We start from the raw sequence: 17842 nt of genomic DNA on the forward strand, positions 1-17842 counted from the left end.
TTCTTACCTTTAATAAGGGGAAAGAACAGTGCTTGCTTAACAGAGGATCTGTGAGGATTCGACAGGAACATTTGTTTCAGAGAATGGAATGGCCGTGTTAAGGTTAATTGTTACTACTGGGGGTGAGGGTCTCGTAAACAGGTGAGCAGCATGTGGTGGAAACTGTACGAACACGGCTTGAGTTTCAGCCTGCGCCCTTGGCTGACCCTCAGTCCTTCCTCTTCTGAGGTTCAAAGGCCGCAGTCAGCCCATGGTGGATGTGGGTTCAGACCCAGATCTTCAGAGTCTACCTCCTGGGTCCTTTCCATTACACTGTGTGGGCCAGAAACTCGGGGTCCCTCTGCCCTTCCACGTGCTCAGCGCTGAGGACTTGCCCTGGGAAGTCCCCTCACCTGCAGGCCACAGGGATCGGCACTTCATTCCGTCCTGTTATTCGTGACCACACCCTACCTTCTTCAGGAAAGACGCAGCAAGTACATTTCTTGAGTCTTCCCCAGGCAGCAGGAATAACATCATCAAGTATTTGGAATGCAGTTTAAAAAACCTTTTATTACAGAAGCCGTACTTACAGATTGTAGAAAATTAGAAAAGGCAGACAAGCAACAAGACAAAACAAATCAAAACATAGTATTCCCATCATCCAGGTATTATCACCATTAACACTTTAAGTGTAATCCTTATGGATGTTTTGTTCTTCAAATTTCGTTTAAAATTTTTATCTATTTAAGAGAGGGGAAGGGAGGGAGAAAGAGGGAGAGAAACATCAATGTGTGGTTGCCTCTCGTGCTCCCCCTACTGGGGACCTGGCACACAACCCAGGCATGTGACCTGACTGGGAATCAAACTGGTGACCTTTGGTTCACAGGCCAGTGCTCAACCCACTAAGCCACACCAGCCAGGACTGTTCTTAAAATTTTTAAAAACTTGAGGTACAACTCAATTATATAAAGTACACAAATACTAAAAGTACAGTTTTGGGGACATATATATCTATGTCTGTGCAACCACATCGAAACCAAGGTCTACAACGGCAATTTTCAATCTGACCATTGAGTCGGGGCACTGACCCCTTTTCCCTCAGACTGTCGAATGAAACGATGACAACAGCCAACGCAACACTGGCCGTCTGTGTGAATGCCCCGCCCTGAACCTTAAGTGTATAGGTCATGTAACAGAGTTGCTCTGATTGGTCACGTCACATAATAAAATTGTGTCCGATTGGTTAATTCTTGGTACCGGAAATCCTTGTGTACAAGTACAGGCACCTGATTTTTTTAAAAAAAGCCACTTTGGAGCAAAAAGGGTAGGTATTACTATTATTTTTTTTTGTAAATCAATCAGAAATATACCTATTTTTTGTCAGATAGGCAAAAAATATAACATTTCTTTGTATGCCACCAAATTTTAGTAGTTAGCTCATGCGTGCCATGAGGTGGAAAAGGTGGAAAGCCGCTGGCCTACACCGTCCTCACCCCAGGAACTTCCCTCGGGCCCCTTCACAGTCGGGACCCAGCCTCCCGGGGTCACGGCTCTTCCGGCTCTTCCCACTGCAGATCGGATCTGCCTGTTCTCCAGCTTCACGTGAACGCGGTGTACACAGTGTGCTCTTCTGCATCCGGCTGCTTTCCCACAGCAGTCGATTTTTGAGAGCCACCCTCCTTGCACTTGCCCGCAGTTTGCTCTTTCTCGTTGCTGTGTAGTATTCCATTGTTGGGATGCAGCCTAATCTATTCACCTGTTCTCCTGTTGAAGAACGTTTAGGATGATTCCAATTTTGTCTACAATGAATAAAATTGCTATGAACATTCTTAAACATGAGCCTTTTGGTAGACATAGGAACTCATTTCTCTTGGATATATATGCCTAGAAATGGAATTGCTAGGCAATAGAGTAGGTTGTTTCCTTTTAAATGCACACACACACACACAAACGATTTCTTTTAGCAAAATGATATCATAGTGAGCATGCTATTTTGAACCTACTTTTTCATCTTCTCTAATCCCAGTCAATATTCAGATCTCCTCCACCGGCCCAACAATGTCTTTTGCCGCTGATATATCCGATCAATACCCCGTCCGGGACCGCACGTCGCATCCGGCAGTTGCACCTGTAAGACCTCACCGTAGATCTTCGCCGGGTTGCCTGGACACATCAGCTCCTCTACATAGGGTCACACGCAACAGGGCAGCCTGCTTCTGAGAGAGAGCGGGGGTAGAAGTTGCAGTCTTTTTGAGACTTCGGAAGTGACTTTTCATCATTCTTGCTGCATTTTATCCCCTAGAGGCGAGTCACCAGATCCAGCCCTGACTCGAAGGTGAGGATTAAATGTTCACTTATGCACCAGAAGGCAGGGCTCAGGGGGCCACTTCAGAGAGACTTACCGCTATACTGCAAGGTGTCCTTGCAGACTTTGTCACATGGGAAGAGACGTAATAACTTAAAGAGCACTTTCATATACATAGGAAGGCAAATACTCCTACTTCCATTTTACAGCTGAGAAAACGGCCTCAGAGAGGCTTCCTTTTCACCCCGTCTAAAGCAGGTCCCTCCAGTTTCCTTTTATCACATGTTAATTTCCCACAAGACACCTTTCTGAAAAATACTTTATTTTTTAGAGCCGTTTTAGGTTTACAGCAGAAGTGAGCATAAAGTACAGCTCCCACATGCCCCCTCGCCCCTTCCATGCACAGCCTCCCTCACTATTCACTTCCCCCGCTGGAGGGCTACTTCTGTTAGGGTCCACAAACCTGGATGGACACTCCACAGTCACCCCAAGTCCAGAGTTTATGTGAGGGCTCACTCTGGGTGCTGCGCGTTCTGTGGGTCTTGACAAATGGAAAATGACATATTCCACTGCAGCACACAGAACAGGCTCACTGCCTTAGAACCCTCTGTGCTCCCCTATTCGCCCTCTTCTCCCCCACACCCCCAGTAACCATCGGTCTTTGTACCGTCCCCACAGTTTCGCCTCTTCCAGAATGGCGTCACGTTGAATTCATACAATGTGTAGCTAGATTCTACAACATCCTTTTCATGGCGTTTACTTTTCTTACTCATTTGTCTTCGTGTTTATTGTCTGCCTCCCTGGACTAGGATGTGAGTTGCATGAGGGCAGGAACCTTGTCTGTCTTCCTGACCTGCCCCGCTGCCGCCTGGACCTGGAGTGGTGCCTGCTGCCTCTTTGGCATTAATGGATATTTGCTGGAAGGAAGCATACGTTTTGAGGTTTGTCCCTGTCACAACTGGTTGGAATCCAGGTCTTCTGGACTTCACCGCTCAACCCCGGCTATTCATTCCACACTGGGAAGGAAAACAGGTGGCGTGGGGTGGGGCAGGAAGGGCCCGGCAGGAGGAGAGAAGGGGAGGGAGAAGGAGGGTAGGAGGCAAACAGCTTTCCTACAAAACACACTCGGCCAGGTGGGCAGCCCTGGAAGGCTCTGCTTTCCCCTGAGAGCTCTGCCCAAGGCTGGGGGAAGACGTGTGTCTCGGCTCTTCTCAACGTGGCTGAGAGAGGCTCACGTTTGTTTGAAGCAAACAAAAATCTTTACCTAATATTAAGGAAGAACAAAAAGAAAATAAATAATGGCCCCTAAAACAGTCCAGGATAGAATGAAGTATAAAGTTTCCATTCTCACGACTGCTAGCTTTCCCGCTGGATTCCCAGACTCTGGCTACCGAATTCCAAAGGGCTTTTAGTAACTGCGGGGGGGCCCCCCCCCGCCCCCCCACCCCCGCGCGCCTTCGGGTCCCCGCTGCCAGCCCCCAGCCCATTAGCCTCGGTGGGTGGCTGCAGGCACGCGAAGACTTTAGCCGTCTGAAGCATGAAAAAGATTGTGACAGTCCCTTCGCAGTGAAAAACAAGTCAACTGTAAGAAAAATGTAAGAAGTCTAACAAAATTCTAAAAAATTTCCATGACAAATTGGATGTTTTTGGAACAATGCCAAATAGCACATTATTTCAAAATAAATATTTTTCCAGCGTTCCTGCTTTGCTGGCAGCTAGCACTCTCCGTGCCTAGTGGGCCAGCACCCACGGCGGCGCCCCGCCCCCACCTCTGTGGGACATTTAGGGGAACTGCCTGCCCGGTCACTTTCCTCATTTGGAGTATTTTTCAACTGACATTAAAACTCTGAAGGTTTGGCATTTCCCCAAATTTTCATCTTGAAAAATTTTAAACCTTTCTGTAGGCTTAAAGTTACAGGAATAATACAAAAAAATGCACAGACCTTTCTCCCCTAGACTCCCTTGGTTGCGAGTGTTTCCCCACGCTCGCTCTGACCCTAGGCAGATGCGCGTTTTTTCCCCGAACCACTTCGTGACATCAACTTCATTCCTAAATATTTCGTCATGTGTTTACCCGGAACGGAGGCATTTCTCCATGGTCGCCAAACACCACCGCGCTCAAGGACTCTAACATTTATGCAATGTTCCTAACGCATTTCAAATTTCCAATTTCCCCCGTTGTCCCAACAATGTCTTTATGACTTAAAAACAAATCTGGGAGCCAATCAAGCATCATGAATTACATGTAGTTGTCTGTCCAGTTTCCTTAAAACCGCATCAGTTCCCCAGCTGGGTTTTTTTCTTCCATAACGTTGATGTTTTTGAAGAGTGCAGACCGATCGTTTTAGAAATGTACCTCGATTTGTTTCCTTGTGATTAGATTCAGCTTAAAGACTTTTTGGTAAGATTACTACCTAGGGTCAGTCCTTCCCAGCGCATCTGACTGGGGGTATATGATTGTCAATTTGTCCCATTTTTACTGTGGTTAAATTTGATCACTTGGTTAAAGTGGCATTCATGACAATTTTTTTAAATAAAGATGTTATCTATTTTATTTTTAGAGAAAGGGAAAGGGAGAGAGAAAAAGAGGAATAGAAACATCAGTGCACTAGAGATACATTGGTTGCCTCTCGCACACCCCCAACCAGGGACCCAGCCCGCAACCCAGGTATGCGCCCTGACTAGGAATCGAACCAGCAATCTTTTGGTCCACCAGCGGGCACTCAGTGCACTGAGCCACACCAGCCAGGGCACTCTAAGATATTTTAAAGACAAGTGTGAGCATCATGATATTCTACCACTAGTATTTCTTGAAAAAAACATCTTATAGTGCAAAAATAACATCATTCCTCCTAACACAAAAATAATCCCGTCTAATAACTAGTACATCTTCAAGTTTCCCCTTTTGTAAGAGGGGTTAATTCTGACGGGTTTGGGTTGAAGAGGGACTTGAAAAGCCCCCAAGAAGGAAGTGGGATTTTGAGCGAGGCCTTGAATGATGATCAACAGCTACATCGTGTGGCAGACTGACTCTAAGATAGCCCCATGTGATCCCTATCTCTGGGTATCCATGGCCTTGGGTGATCCCCTCCTCTTACTTAATTGCCGGCCTTGTGACTTGCTTGTAGTTTATAGAACACAGCATTAAGTGCTGGGATGACACTTCTGTGATTAGACTACCAGAGACTGTGACATTGATCTAGCTAGCACTCTCTCTCACTGGCTTGGATGAAGCAAACAGCTGTGTTGGAGAGACCCAGGTGGGAGGGGGCGGAGATCCTCGGTCCAATGAGCTGCAGGACCTGAGTCATGTCAACAGCCACCTGAGCTTGGGATTGATTCTTCCTCATTTGAGCCTCAGAAGAGACTTCGTCCTGGGCTGACACCTTGATGGCAGCTTTGTAAGATCCTGAAGCAGAGCACCCAGCCAAGCCAGGCCCAGACTCCTGACCCACAGAAACTGGAGATGGTAAATGTGTGCTGTTTTAAGCTGGAAACTTGTTATGCAGCGATAGATGATGAATACACTCATCTAATCAAACAGCCTTGCACGCGGAAGTCACTGTTGTCATCCCTTCTTACCGAGAGGGAAACTAAGGTTCAGAGAGGCCCAACTGACTGTGCAATGTACCAGTCATTTTCCTGATGGCAAAACCAAAAACAGACTCCAACTAATGTGAGCAGAAAAGACATTTATTGGAAGGGTAGTGAGTAACTTGCTCGAAGAATTGATGGAAAGGACAGAGTACCAGGCTTAAAGGAAGGGGCAGGGACAAGAGGAAATTGGGCAGCAGGAGCCGTGGCAAAGTCTGGAGCGGGGCCACTGTCACTGGGTGCGCTGCCCCTGACAGCAGGGTGGGCTGGAAGCCACTCTAGCTTCGTTACATCACCAGCCCCAGACTCAAAGACCTGGTGGGAATGTCTTGTCACCTGAGCTGGAGTTGACTTTGCACGTGGTGCCTGGGATCAGCTCACAGAAGGTGCTCAGATACTGTATTTTGCATGTATAATGTGCACTTTTGCCCAAAATTTTGAGGGGAAAAAATAAGGATGTGCATTATACATGGGTAGTACCTGAAGTACCTTGTATCTGTTCTTGTGTTTTGTAATTATTTGTTACATGAAGTTTCTTGTACCATAATACGTTCAAAAATAAATGCTGAAATTCCTTTATACTACAAAAAACAAGTATCTAAATATAAATAATACAAAATTGAATTAAAAATTAGAGCAAAAGATTTTTTTTTCTGAAAGTTTGGGCCGAAAACATGGGTGCGCATTATACATGGCAAAATACAGTAGTTTGTTTAACCAGTAAAAGAGAGGTGAGCCTGGCAATAGATGGACGGCTGGCTTGTGCTTCTAAGGCTCAGAAACTGGTGTGAACTTTGCCTTAATACAATAGCATTCTCAACCCTCCCGAGAATTTCTAGAATTTCCCATGTGGCTCCCTGGAGCAAGTAGCCAGAGAAGTTTGTAGATTGAGTAGTGAAAAGCTGAGATTAACTATGGGCTGCAGTGTCAGGAAGGTGCCACCAGAGGGCACACGAGACTCAGAAATCTACTAAGGGAGCTTGGGGGGAATTGCAGGGAGAAGGGAATGGTAGAGAAAGAGGAGGAAGTCTGCCTTGACCGGCACTCTGGCAGGCGGAGCTCTGGGGACCCAGACAAGGGTGAGCAGTACTGTGGCCACCAACAGTTTTCTCTTGTCCACGTGGCCCTGGCTCTCCCCAGTGTAGAAGCCCTTGGGTTCCCCTGGTGTTTGTTCTGAGATCTTGGGAGAACTTTGGACTCTTATTTTTATGGCATCAATTCTCCAGCTGTAAACACTCCTCAGACACCCGTCAGTCACCTGTAGCTCAGCACTGGAGTAGAGTGCAGGGGTGGGGTGAAGGGTGTGCCTCTGGCCCTGCAAATGGGGTGGGATGGGATGGGCAGGAGCTCCCCCAATTTAGAGCTTCCTATGGCAGTAGGGTGGAAGGAGGTGGGGTTTGTCTTCTCTGGACTATAAATTCCAGTGTCTAGCACAGTGCCTGGCATATAGTAGGTGCTCGATAAATATTCATTAGTTTTTGGTAATTATTTGATACAGATAATCATAGAGAGGGAACAAAAGCCAGTCATCAGGCTATTCCAACTCCAAAATATTTCCTGAGTCCTTCCACTTCTCAATCTGCTATTACAGTCCTTGTCAGGCCTCTCTACCCACACCGGTATAGTAGCTTCCTAAGTGGCTTCCCTGGCATCTCTTGATCCCTAGATTTATTCTCCACCCAGTAGCCAACATGATCTTTTAAAATCATAAATCAGATCATGTGGCTTCCAAGCTTCACATCTTCCAAGCCTTGTCATTACACTTTGAATGAAATCTAAACCCCTTACCCTGGCCTGAGAGCGGTGCTCTAGCTAGGGCGTGCCTCCCTCTCTGACCTCACCTTGTACTTTCTTCCGGCAGCATGCCGGGTTTCAGCCTCCCGGACTTTCTCTTTCTTGGAACACAGTGAGCTTGCTGTTGGTTTAGAACTTTTGCATGAGCTGTCCCCTCTGCCTGGGATGCTCTTTTCTCAGATTCTTTGCATGACTGATTCCTCGTCATTTAGGTCTCTGTATAAATGTCACTTCCTCAGAGAGGCCTCTGGACAACCTAGCCTGGGTTTCTCCCCCAGTCACTTTCCATCCATCCTCATTTCTAGTTGTCATCATTGCACTTGTCACCACCAACTACCACCCCGTGAGACTAGGGAGCCCGTCTGCTGTGTTCAATTTCTGCATCCCCAGCACCTGTTAATAGAACAGTACCTGGAACGTAGTAGGCATATTCATAAATATTCAGTTATTTATGAATATTTGTGGAAAGAATGGATGTGGAACTAAGGAATGAGGAGGGAAGTTTGTATCCCTCTGGAGTTTACAGTCAACTATTCCATTCCTGTGGGTGTTAGTGGTTGTGAGGCTGGTGGTGGCCAAGGCTTCCTCCACCCCTGGGGCCCAGAGGAAGCCAAGAGTCTCTGGGCGGCAGCGAGAGCAGCGGTCACGTTAGGGTTGAAGTGGACAGGGTGTATTTGCTGGATTGAATGAATGTGGGCTGTTTTTACACATCGTTCTCACTTTCAGAAAATGTAACCTGCAGAAATCTGGTCTTTAAGAAAGAAACGTTGGGGAATGGTGATGTGCACTGTAAAAGGAATCCTTGCTTTGTAAAAGGGAGTAGGCAGAGGTTGCTTAGCTGTTGCCCAAACAACCCAGGGGAGGCTCAGGAGACTCAAGCCCGTCCCTTTGCTACATTACAGGGTGTTTCCAACACTAGATATTTACAGAGTGCGGTCCAGATACACTTATGGCTATACGGAACTTGCATTTACATATAATACCCTGTCCTTGCAGGAATTTCCTCTTCCGGAAAATGAGAGGTTGAGAATACTCTCATGTGACTGTGGTCTGTATTAGAAAAATACCCTGTTCATATGAGACCAAGTTAGACTTGGAGAAATAGAAACAGTTCATGCCAACTGCCTCCCCCTCTCTTCTTTTCTTCCTTTTGGTCAGACTGAAAACCCTCCCATTGATCCCTGCCTTGCTGCTTATTTTCCATCCCGGGATAAGGAGGTTCTCAAACTAGGCCCCGCAGGGTTGCTGTTCCACCGGCTGGACCAAGGTGCTCGGCCATGGACACATGGCCACAGCCACCTTGTCCTAATTCAAAGAAAAAAGTGATAGACGGAGTTTTCCCAGTTGTAAGGCTTTACAATCTCTTTTCCCTAAAACTTCGGTGCCTGCCAACCTAGACGACACCAGATGTGGCACAGCACAGTGCTGCACAGTTGTTCTAACGTGCTCACATGTCATCGTGTCTGCTGGGTGCTCCACTTCTTTCAGGGGCTCAGAGGAGGTCTGAGAACCACCGTCTCAAAGACTCCCTGTTTTCCACCAAGCTACTCACCTGCAAGCTTTCTGAAGCAGCCTTGGTGCACTTCAGAGGCAGATGGCCCGACTGAAGCATGTGCCGTACACCCAACCCTCTGTTATGCGGGGGCTGGTGGAAGGCCCAGACTCTCACCTGCTGGTCTGCTGAGGGGTCCCTGGCCCTTGGCAGTGGTCAGTAGCAGCAGTTCTCACAGTTTTTGGGTCATGAAGCTAAGATCCAGGGCCCATTGCCCCCACCCTCCGATGCACATACTGCCCCCAGCGGAATGCGTGTGGATAAAGCCCACCCACCAGCAGAAGAACATCTGTGCTCCCGAGGAGTCACAGGGAAGGCCTGGCACTATCCGTGTCTGTGATATGTACAGGCATGTCATAGTGAGGCAGAGTGGAAAGAGCAATGAGTTTGGGCCAGTGGCTGTGAGTCTTGCTCCTACTCTGTTATCACCCACCGGCTGTGTGGCCTGGGCATGCCCCTTCCCCTCGCGGGGGCTCGGTTTTCTGGAGTCAGGGCAGCGTAGCGGTTATGAACACAGACTCTGAAGCGCGACTGCAGGTGTTCAAAATCTGGATCTACCACTTCCTCTCTGGCCTTCGAGAAGCTATTGAACCTCGCTGTGCCTCACTTTCCCCATCTCTAAGCTGAGGATGATGATAACTAGAAGGGCTTAGAAGAGTAGTTGGCACATAGGATATGCTCCATAAGTGCTTGCTGGTATAATGACTAAAAGTACAGCAGCTGAATTAGATCCCTTCTGCCCTAATATCCTACACATTTAAAGATTCAATGATTGAGTATTTCCAATGTGCCTAGCACTATCTATGACGCAGAGACCAGCATCGTGTTTAAGGCCTGCACAGTCTACAGTGCTAGGAACAGGTCTGTGCAAGGTGCAGAAGGTGGCTGTGCGCTCCAGTAACCGGAAATGGCCTTCAGGAGGTGGGACTAACACACCAGTACGACTTAAAGCGCCCAGAGGTGGACCCCTAACATACTTCTCCAGCTTACCTGGTTGGTGTCCAAACTTTTTTTCATTCTGAAATACAACAAAGGACAAAGCCTTCCATTCCGAAATATAAAACTTCACAAGGCACACCTTTGTTTTTCTGAATTGTCTTTTGCATTTCCCCCGTATACCCCGTAAGCATGTTATTCCGAGAGGTAACTGGCAGATACTGGATTCAGGTTGGAGAGGACGTTTTAACAGTGGCGAGAACACTGCCTACTCCAAGGATGAAGTCAGGCAAAAAACCCCAAAGGTCTAATTACAAGCCAGGCCTGCATATCATACATGGTAAGATAAACTATCCCTGTCTCATTTTCCAACATTTTAACCAACGCTTTTCTAGCTGATCGTCAAAATCCTGTAAGAAAGATAAGGCAGACAGTTTCACTCCCATTTTATAGATGAGCCTCCAAGAGAGTAAGTGATGGTTTACCCAAGGTATATAGTGTGCAATTGTATATGCCCGATAAATAATGGAAATTCATTTTCCCAATTCTTTCCCTCTGTTCCGTGCCTCAAGCTCTGTCCTGGGCCCAGTGGGGATGGGGCATGGGCAAGAGTTGGGCCTTGAAGGACAAGAATGTAGGCGGTGTCTGAGGAGGGAGCAGCTAGAGGTGTGCAGGCTGTAAGACGTTAGGTAGGGAAGGGGCTGCCAAGGGCGGAGGAGGTCCGGGCCTGATTGAGAGAACAGGGGTGGTCCTCCAGGGATGCCACGCAGGCTGCCCGCTTCCCAGCTCTGGAGACATGGCACCCCCCCTGACGAGTCAGACTCACCTACATCCTGGGAATTAGCCCTCTTCCCCTTTCTGGTGTAACCCTCAGAGCGTTAAAGCAGCTTCCACAAGATTGTCCCATCACCCAGGGAGCTTGGATTGCCCCTCCCTGCTCAGAAACGTGAGATGTCAAATCCCAAACAACTCTGAGTTCGTGCGCCCAGCAATGCGGCCCCCTTTCCCCTTTCCCCTCCACCCTCAGCAGGGAAGCACTGCCCTTTGGGTAAAAGGTGCCGAGGGAGGGGCTGTGCTGGGTGGCAGGTGCCCGGGAGAAGTCCCCAGAGACTGTGGGGCCCGCGGGTAGCGTGGAGTGCCCCTTCCCTCAGTCCCCCTTCTGGGCTCTGGGTGCGGTGGGCTCGCGTCGCGGCTGAGGCCCCAGAGAGCTGGGAGAGGAGGAAAAAAGTGGTGCGCGGGGAAGCAGGCCGCACACACCTGGCGCCTTGTGGAATGAAATCTTAATTAATTATTAAACAGAGTTCCCGCGGGAGGGAGCGGGGCCATAGCAGGCAGGGCGGGGGTTGGCGGAGGGAGGGGGAGGGGTGAGAGGTGAGGGGTGAGAGGTGGGCGCCCCGCATCCGTCAGTCCCAAGGGTCCCGGCTGGGAAGGAAGACGACCCTCCGCGTGCCGCGCCCGGGTAATCGCGGCGCGCGGGTGGGAGCGGGCGCGCTGGGAGACCCCAGGGGTGAAGGTGGGAGGGCAAGGCTGGAGGATGCAGCCCCGGGCGGGGCGGGGGGAGGGGGGCACCCCGGAGCCGCCTGGGCGGCCCCCTCCCCCCGGGGTCTCGATCCCAGAACAGTGGCCGCTTGTTTTCCCCAGGACTAGGGGAGGGAGCGGCCGGAGGAGAGGAGGGGGCGCCTTCTTTAGTTCCCCCACCCCACCCTGTTCGTGGGGAGAGCGTTGGGCGGCGCGCCGGGCGGCTGGGGAGGGGGAGGGGTGCCCAGACAAAAGGAGCTTGTGCCTTTAAGGCGGGCAGTCCGAGAGCCGGCGGGGAGGGGACTTCTGGATCCGGGGTAGAGGGCGGCTGCGCTGGACAGCAGGGAGGGGGCGCGGGCCGAGCGGGCGGCGGACGGCGGGAGGGACGGCCGGGACGCACGGGCACGGAGCAGGACCGCGGGACGGCCGCACGGCCGGCCGGAGCCCGCGGGGGCGGCGGGGCGGGGGCCCGGGGGAGGCGCCGACCCCGGCCGGCAGGTGAGACGCGCCGAGGGGGTGGGCGGCGGGCGCTTGGCGCGGCGGGAGCGCTCCCGGCCGGCTCCCGGAGTTTCTCGGTGGGGCGCGGAGGCGGGGATGGGGATTCTTGAGAGTGTTTGGGGGGAAGCCCGAGGCCGCCGGGGCTGGCCGGGGGCGGTCGGGGCGGAGGTGGGGGCTCGGGGCTCTCGGCCCTCGGTCGCCGCCGCACGCGTACCTCCTCCACCCCGAGCAAATTCCCGGCTGGCACCGACCCCTACCCCGGGCAAAGCCGTGCACTGCGGGTTGCGTTGTCCTGAGGTTTTTGCAGTGGGGCGAGCCTCCAAATTTGGGGTGGAGTGTGATTGTGTTTCGGGGAAGGAAAGGCAGCCTCGGCGGAGGGAGGGATGCATCTGTCTGCAGGAGTACCCTTCCTCTCCCCGCAGACCTTGGGAATGAGAGGGAGGGGTGGTGTCCGGGCCCCCGCAGGGTGAGCAGGGGGGCAGACTAAATAGCCGGCTCTGGGGCCTTAACTGCAAAGCTAGAGTGGATGAGGCGATGGGACTCTTTCCCCATGCCCTCCCTTTCCAGAGTGTCCCTTCCGAGGTGGAGCAGCCTGATGAGGTGGTTGGGGTGGACCAAGGGCTGGGGTAACAAGGAGAAGGTAATGCTGAACCTCCAGATGCGGGCCCTGGGGAGGCTCCTGTGCATCTGGAAAGGCCTCGAATTGAGGCCCATGTCCCAGCATGGTGGGTGGCACTGGCACGGAAGGGCTCTGCCTGGGCAGTGCCTTCTGCCATGAACTTTTCTGAAGTTGTATTAAATCCCCTGGAGCCTCCTTTTTGCCAAGGAGGGCAGGGGCAGAGAAGCTCTGGAGAGGGGTTGGGCAAAGCAGTGGACAGAGCCATCCTTGGGGCAGGGCCTTGGCCTGCTTCGGACTTTGGGTTTCAAGGCTGGACGACCAGGGTTTGGAAGGGACTTGAGGTGTGGGAGGCCCTGGGCCTCAGTCTGCCAGGCTGAATGGACATGGCTCTGGGAGCCCAGGGTGCCTGGAGCAGCAGATATGTTCAGAGTGAAGGTACAGGAAGCCAGGGGAGGAGGAGATCATTGGCACAAGCTCAGGAGCCTGTACCAGCAAGAGGGAGGTGGTCTATGGTTCACAGTGATAGGCTCCTGGATAAGGAGGGTTGGAGGACCATCGAGGGAGGTTTTGTGGCATTGAACAGTGCCCTCTGCCTGTCCCCTGCCATATCAGCAGGACATGGGGTGAGTTCTCCGAGATGGACTGTGCCTGGAGTGGAGCCTGGGGTGGGATGGTCATAGTTGGTTGGGCAATTACAGAGCTTTGAAGCTGTCCCTATGTGGGAGTCATAGTGTTCTTTGGAGGGTCTTGTGTTCCCCTGGACCATGTCTGCCCTTTCCTCTGTGGGTACGAGCCAGATGCTAGGATGTGCTTCCAGGGAACTGGGATCACAGCCAGAAACAGGTCCTTCGGGAACAGAGGTCTGGGCCAGTGGTGCTGGCTGGGGCAGTAACAGGTCAGGGGACTGGTAAGTGGGGGGAGGCTGAGGCAAAATATCATGGGGTGGGGTGGGAAACCTGCTCACGCTGGGCTCTGTCTCCAGCAGCTCTGGGGACTGACAGCCAGGACACAGGGACTGATAGGACCAGGCGTCCGACTGGCTGTGGAGGCGGGTGTTCTTGCTCGTGACTTTTCTGTCTTTCCATCTCTGGGCCACCAGCAGAGTTTTGGGGTCAAAGTGGCGCAGGTGGGAGAACTGTGGAGTGTGTAGCACGTGACAGGTTCTTTCCTCATGACGATGGCTCTTCCCATGTCACACGCAGTGACGGGCACCGGGACTTGTCTGAGGCTGTGAAGATAACAGATAATCACAGTAAGGTTTGAAACCTGGCCTCCAAAGACCGTGCTTCTAATCAAGTATATTGAAGAGCCAAGCTTTCTTTGGTGACCTTTTTGCGAATGACAGCCTGATCAAAGTCTTGGGTTTCTGATCTTCCCCCACAGATGGTGTCGTTCGTGATGTTAAGGAGTCTGAAGGGCCAGCTGCTCTGTGGGATATAGGAGAAGGGATGCCGGGGAAACTTGGCTGAGGGTGAACCAGGCATGGGGGGTTCCTCTGTGCAGAGAGATCCCAGTTTGCATTCAGCTCCGTCAGCCCCTGGGTGGCTGCTGGGAACACCGCTTGTCTGGCCGGATGGTCCTGTGAGCACCGAGGGCAAGCTCTGGGTAGTCTCCCCTTGTCCCCTAGTGAGTACAAATGTCAGTGCTGCTAACTGCAGATTTAAGTACAAGGAGCCCCTCAGGGTGCCCTGTGGGCATGGAGGAGGGTGGCCTTGGTGGGGACACAGGCACCCAGTATGACGCTCTCATCCTCGCCTCTGGAGCTCCAGAGCTGGGCTGAGCTAGGAGGCACATGGAGGTTGGTGGCATGTAGTCCTCGCACCCGGTTACGGCAGGTCACTCCAGGAGACCTGAGCTCTGGGGCAGATGTTACTCGTGGTCTCTGTAACTTGGGCCAGCTGTGTAAAACTGCAGTGGGCCTCGTTTTGTTTTGTTTCCCTGTCAAATCTGTCCTGTGCCCCAGGTGCTTCACAGGGTTTGGGTGAAGATCATATGGAATTAGGCATGTGAAAGGACCTCCAAAGTTTACAGCACAGAGAAGGTGCACGGCAGTGTTATCCATCCATGTGCCTGTCCATCTACTCAGTGAACATATTATCCATCCATCCGCCCATCCATCTACTCAGTGAACATTTATTTGAACCTTGGGAAGGTTGCAGATGTAGCAGTGAGCAACACAGGCCAAAACCCTTGCCTTCAGGAAGTTGACATTCCTGTTAGGAGAGGCAGACAGTGAACAAATAAGAATAATACATAGAATGGCTGTTGTTGATGAGAGCTGTGGAGAAAAGTAAAGCAAAAGCTAGGAAGGGAGATAGGAGCTCCAGGAAAGGGGTGGCTATTTTAATAGAATGGTCAGGGAAAACTCACGATAAGGGGACATTTGAGCTGTGACCAGAACTGTGACCTGGAGGAACTCGTGTTCTGGGCGGAGGGGACAGCAAGCCCCAAGGCTGCGCACGGTGTACCGGGGGCCCGCACAGAGGCTAGGAGGACTGGAGTGCAGTGAGAGAGGTGAAGAATCATAGGATTGCCGTTATTACTATTTCACGTAAGGTGCTGTATTCCAAAGCCCTTGAGCTTTCTATCTTCTCAACATAAATTTATTGATTCCCTACTAGGAGCCAAACGAGCACCAAGTTTAGTACTCGGTGCTGAGGATAAAGCACTGAGCCAAATAGATACAATCTGTGTATAGTCAGAAGGGCAGAGACACATTGAACAAAGGGTGATTTAATTATAATTGTGATAAGTACCGTGGAGGAAATGTACAGAGGGTAAACAGGGGACCAAACTTAGCTGGGACATCTTTCCTGAGGAAGTTCCGTGTAAGCTGTGACCTGGGGGAGAGGTTGGATTTAGCGCAGTGGCGTGTGCATTGTGTGCATGTGTGTGTGAGCGTGACGGGGAAGGATGTGGAGAGATTCCCTTTTGTACAGAGGTCACCGACTGGCAGCTCACAGGCCGAATCCATTCCATAGACTCGATTTATTTGGCTTGCGGTGTTGAAATTTGTGAATGACTTGCCAACATTTAAAGATCAGGAGTTATCTCATTAAAATCTGTGTATTTGTTTTCCACTTGTTGAAAAATCAGATCAGGCCCTGTTGGGATGCCAGGGGCAACAGTCTCCTTGGGGCTGGTGTTTGCCTCAGTGCACTCCCCTGAACTGGGGGGCTTTGCTCATTGGCGGGGGCACTGAGGTTTGTAAGCAGCAACAAATCATCAGTGCTTTTTAGGGGAGAGGGGAGTGTTTAAGTACGCTGCTTCAGGAATCAGATGGACCGGGTTAGAATCTGGTTCTCACACCCACATGGCTGCTTGATGGTGAGCAAGTTACCTCACCTCCTTCTGTCTCAGTTTCCTTAACTGTTCAGTGGGGATACCGTTGTCTTCCGCAGAGTCATTTTATGAGGATGATGTGTCTGAAGTGCTAAACTTGGCAATGGGAAGTGCTCAGTTAATAATAGCTGCTGGTGGTGGCAAGCTGTGGCGGTGGTATTAATACCATCTCATTCCTTTCCTCTCTGCAGCATGTCATGGTTCAGTGGCCTTCTGGTCCCCAAAGTGGATGAACGCAAAACAGCCTGGGGTGAACGCAATGGGCAGAAGCGCCCTCGTCACAGGACCCAGACCAGCGGCTTCTGTGCGCCCCGCTACATGAGCTGCCTCCAGGACTCGCAGCCGCCCAGCCCCACTCCTGCTGCCCCACCTCGGTGCCCCTGGCAGGACGAGGCCTTCATCCGGAGGGGCGGCCCAGGCAAGGGCGCTGAGCTGGGGCTGCGGTCCGTGGCCCTGGGCTTTGAGGACACTGAGACAGCAGCAGCAGGCGGCATAGCTGAGGTGTCACCTGATGTAGTGCCCAGAAGCAGGCGATCCTGCTGGCGCCGTCTGGTGCAGGTGTTCCAGTCGAAGCAGTTCCGCTCCGCCAAGCTGGAGCGCCTGTACCAGCGGTACTTCTTCCAGATGAACCAGAGCAGCCTCACGCTGCTGATGGCGGTGCTCGTGCTGCTCATGGCTGTGCTGCTGGCCTTCCACGCTGCACCCGCCCGCCCCCAGTCTGCCTATGTGGCCCTGCTGGCCTGTGCGGCCATCCTCTTCGTGGTGCTCATGGTGGTGTGTAACCGGCACAGTTTCCGCCAGGACTCCATGTGGGTGGTGAGCTACGTGGTGCTGGGCATCCTGGCAGCTGTTCAGGTCGGGGGCGCCCTGGCAGCCAACCCCCACAGTCCGTCCACAGGCCTCTGGTGCCCTGTGTTCTTTGTCTACATCACCTATACACTCCTACCCATCCGCATGCGGGCAGCTGTCTTCAGTGGCCTGGGCCTCTCCACCCTGCATTTGATCTTGGCCTGGCAGCTCAACCGTGCTGATGCCTTCCTCTGGAAGCAGGTGGGTGCTCAGGAAGGGCGGTGTGGGGGCACCAGGCTGCGAATGAGGAGGGTCTGGTAGCTGATGGTGGGTGGGCCATGTGTGGGTACTGAGCGCTATACCTGGGAGGAGGGGCAAGTGATGGGAGGCCAAGTTTCAGGGGATGGCCTTCAGCTGGGGTCTGGGCCAGAGGACACTGTTGAGGGGAGGGAGGGCTCCAGGACCCAAGCCTGTGCCCTCAGTGTGAGCCACAGTCTCCACCTCTTTGGCCTGAGGCCCTTGAAATAGGGTAGTGTCGTCTGTGGTAACATAGAGTAGGGCTGGAGATGGCACTGTGATGTTCAGGCCCAGAGGGCACTGTAGGCTACCATCCAGGCCTTGACAAGTCTGTCCCCAAGTTGATACCTGAGACTCAGGCCCTGGTGCCTGAAAAGTAGCTCTAGGTGGTGATCTGGAGCGATGGAGCAGCTTTTAGATGGAGTTAGCAAGGGAGAAGTGGCCTCTCTCCTGGACCACATTTATCTCTGAGAGGGCAGGGAAGGTGAAGAGTGGGGTCTGTTCTCTCCTGGGCTGGGAGTGCTCTGAGTAAGGTTGGACCATAGAAGAGGGGTGTTAGGTAGGGTGTGATCTCATCCGGCCCTCACCCACTGGGCACCAGAGGTCCGGCAGCCCCACC

The 17842-nt window shown here is 52.0% G+C and overlaps 1 protein-coding gene and 1 long non-coding RNA gene across 5 annotated transcripts in view; one reads left to right on the forward strand and one right to left on the reverse strand.

Moving 5' to 3' along the window:
• Positions 1-550: 550 nt before the first annotated feature.
• LOC128780583 (uncharacterized) lies at positions 551-11083 on the reverse strand. Its single transcript, XR_008426500.1, has 3 exons — positions 10987-11083; positions 1983-2195; positions 551-1743 (listed from the first exon to the last, which is right to left on the reverse strand). It is a non-coding gene; the product is annotated as an uncharacterized lncRNA (long non-coding RNA).
• The window catches only part of ADCY6 (adenylate cyclase 6), a 29377-nt gene continuing 13698 nt past the window's right edge, over positions 2164-17842 (forward strand). Inside the window, exons 1-3 of one of the 4 annotated variants that reach the window (XM_024575913.3) lie at positions 2164-2314; positions 3094-3225; positions 16329-17187. In XM_024575913.3, the coding sequence (XP_024431681.3) occupies positions 3191-3225; positions 16329-17187 (894 nt within the window). In that variant the 5' untranslated portion in view covers positions 2164-2314; positions 3094-3190. Of the gene's footprint in view, positions 2315-3093; positions 3226-11511; positions 11620-11977; positions 11996-12043; positions 12177-16328; positions 17188-17842 lie in introns of those variants that run through there. The other 3 variants (XM_045184178.2, XM_045184179.2, XM_053921556.1) reach the window with 3 other exon arrangements.

The sequence above is a fragment of the Desmodus rotundus genome, chromosome 3 (genome assembly GCF_022682495.2).
Source record: "Desmodus rotundus isolate HL8 chromosome 3, HLdesRot8A.1, whole genome shotgun sequence".
Lineage (NCBI taxonomy): Eukaryota > Metazoa > Chordata > Mammalia > Chiroptera > Phyllostomidae > Desmodus > Desmodus rotundus.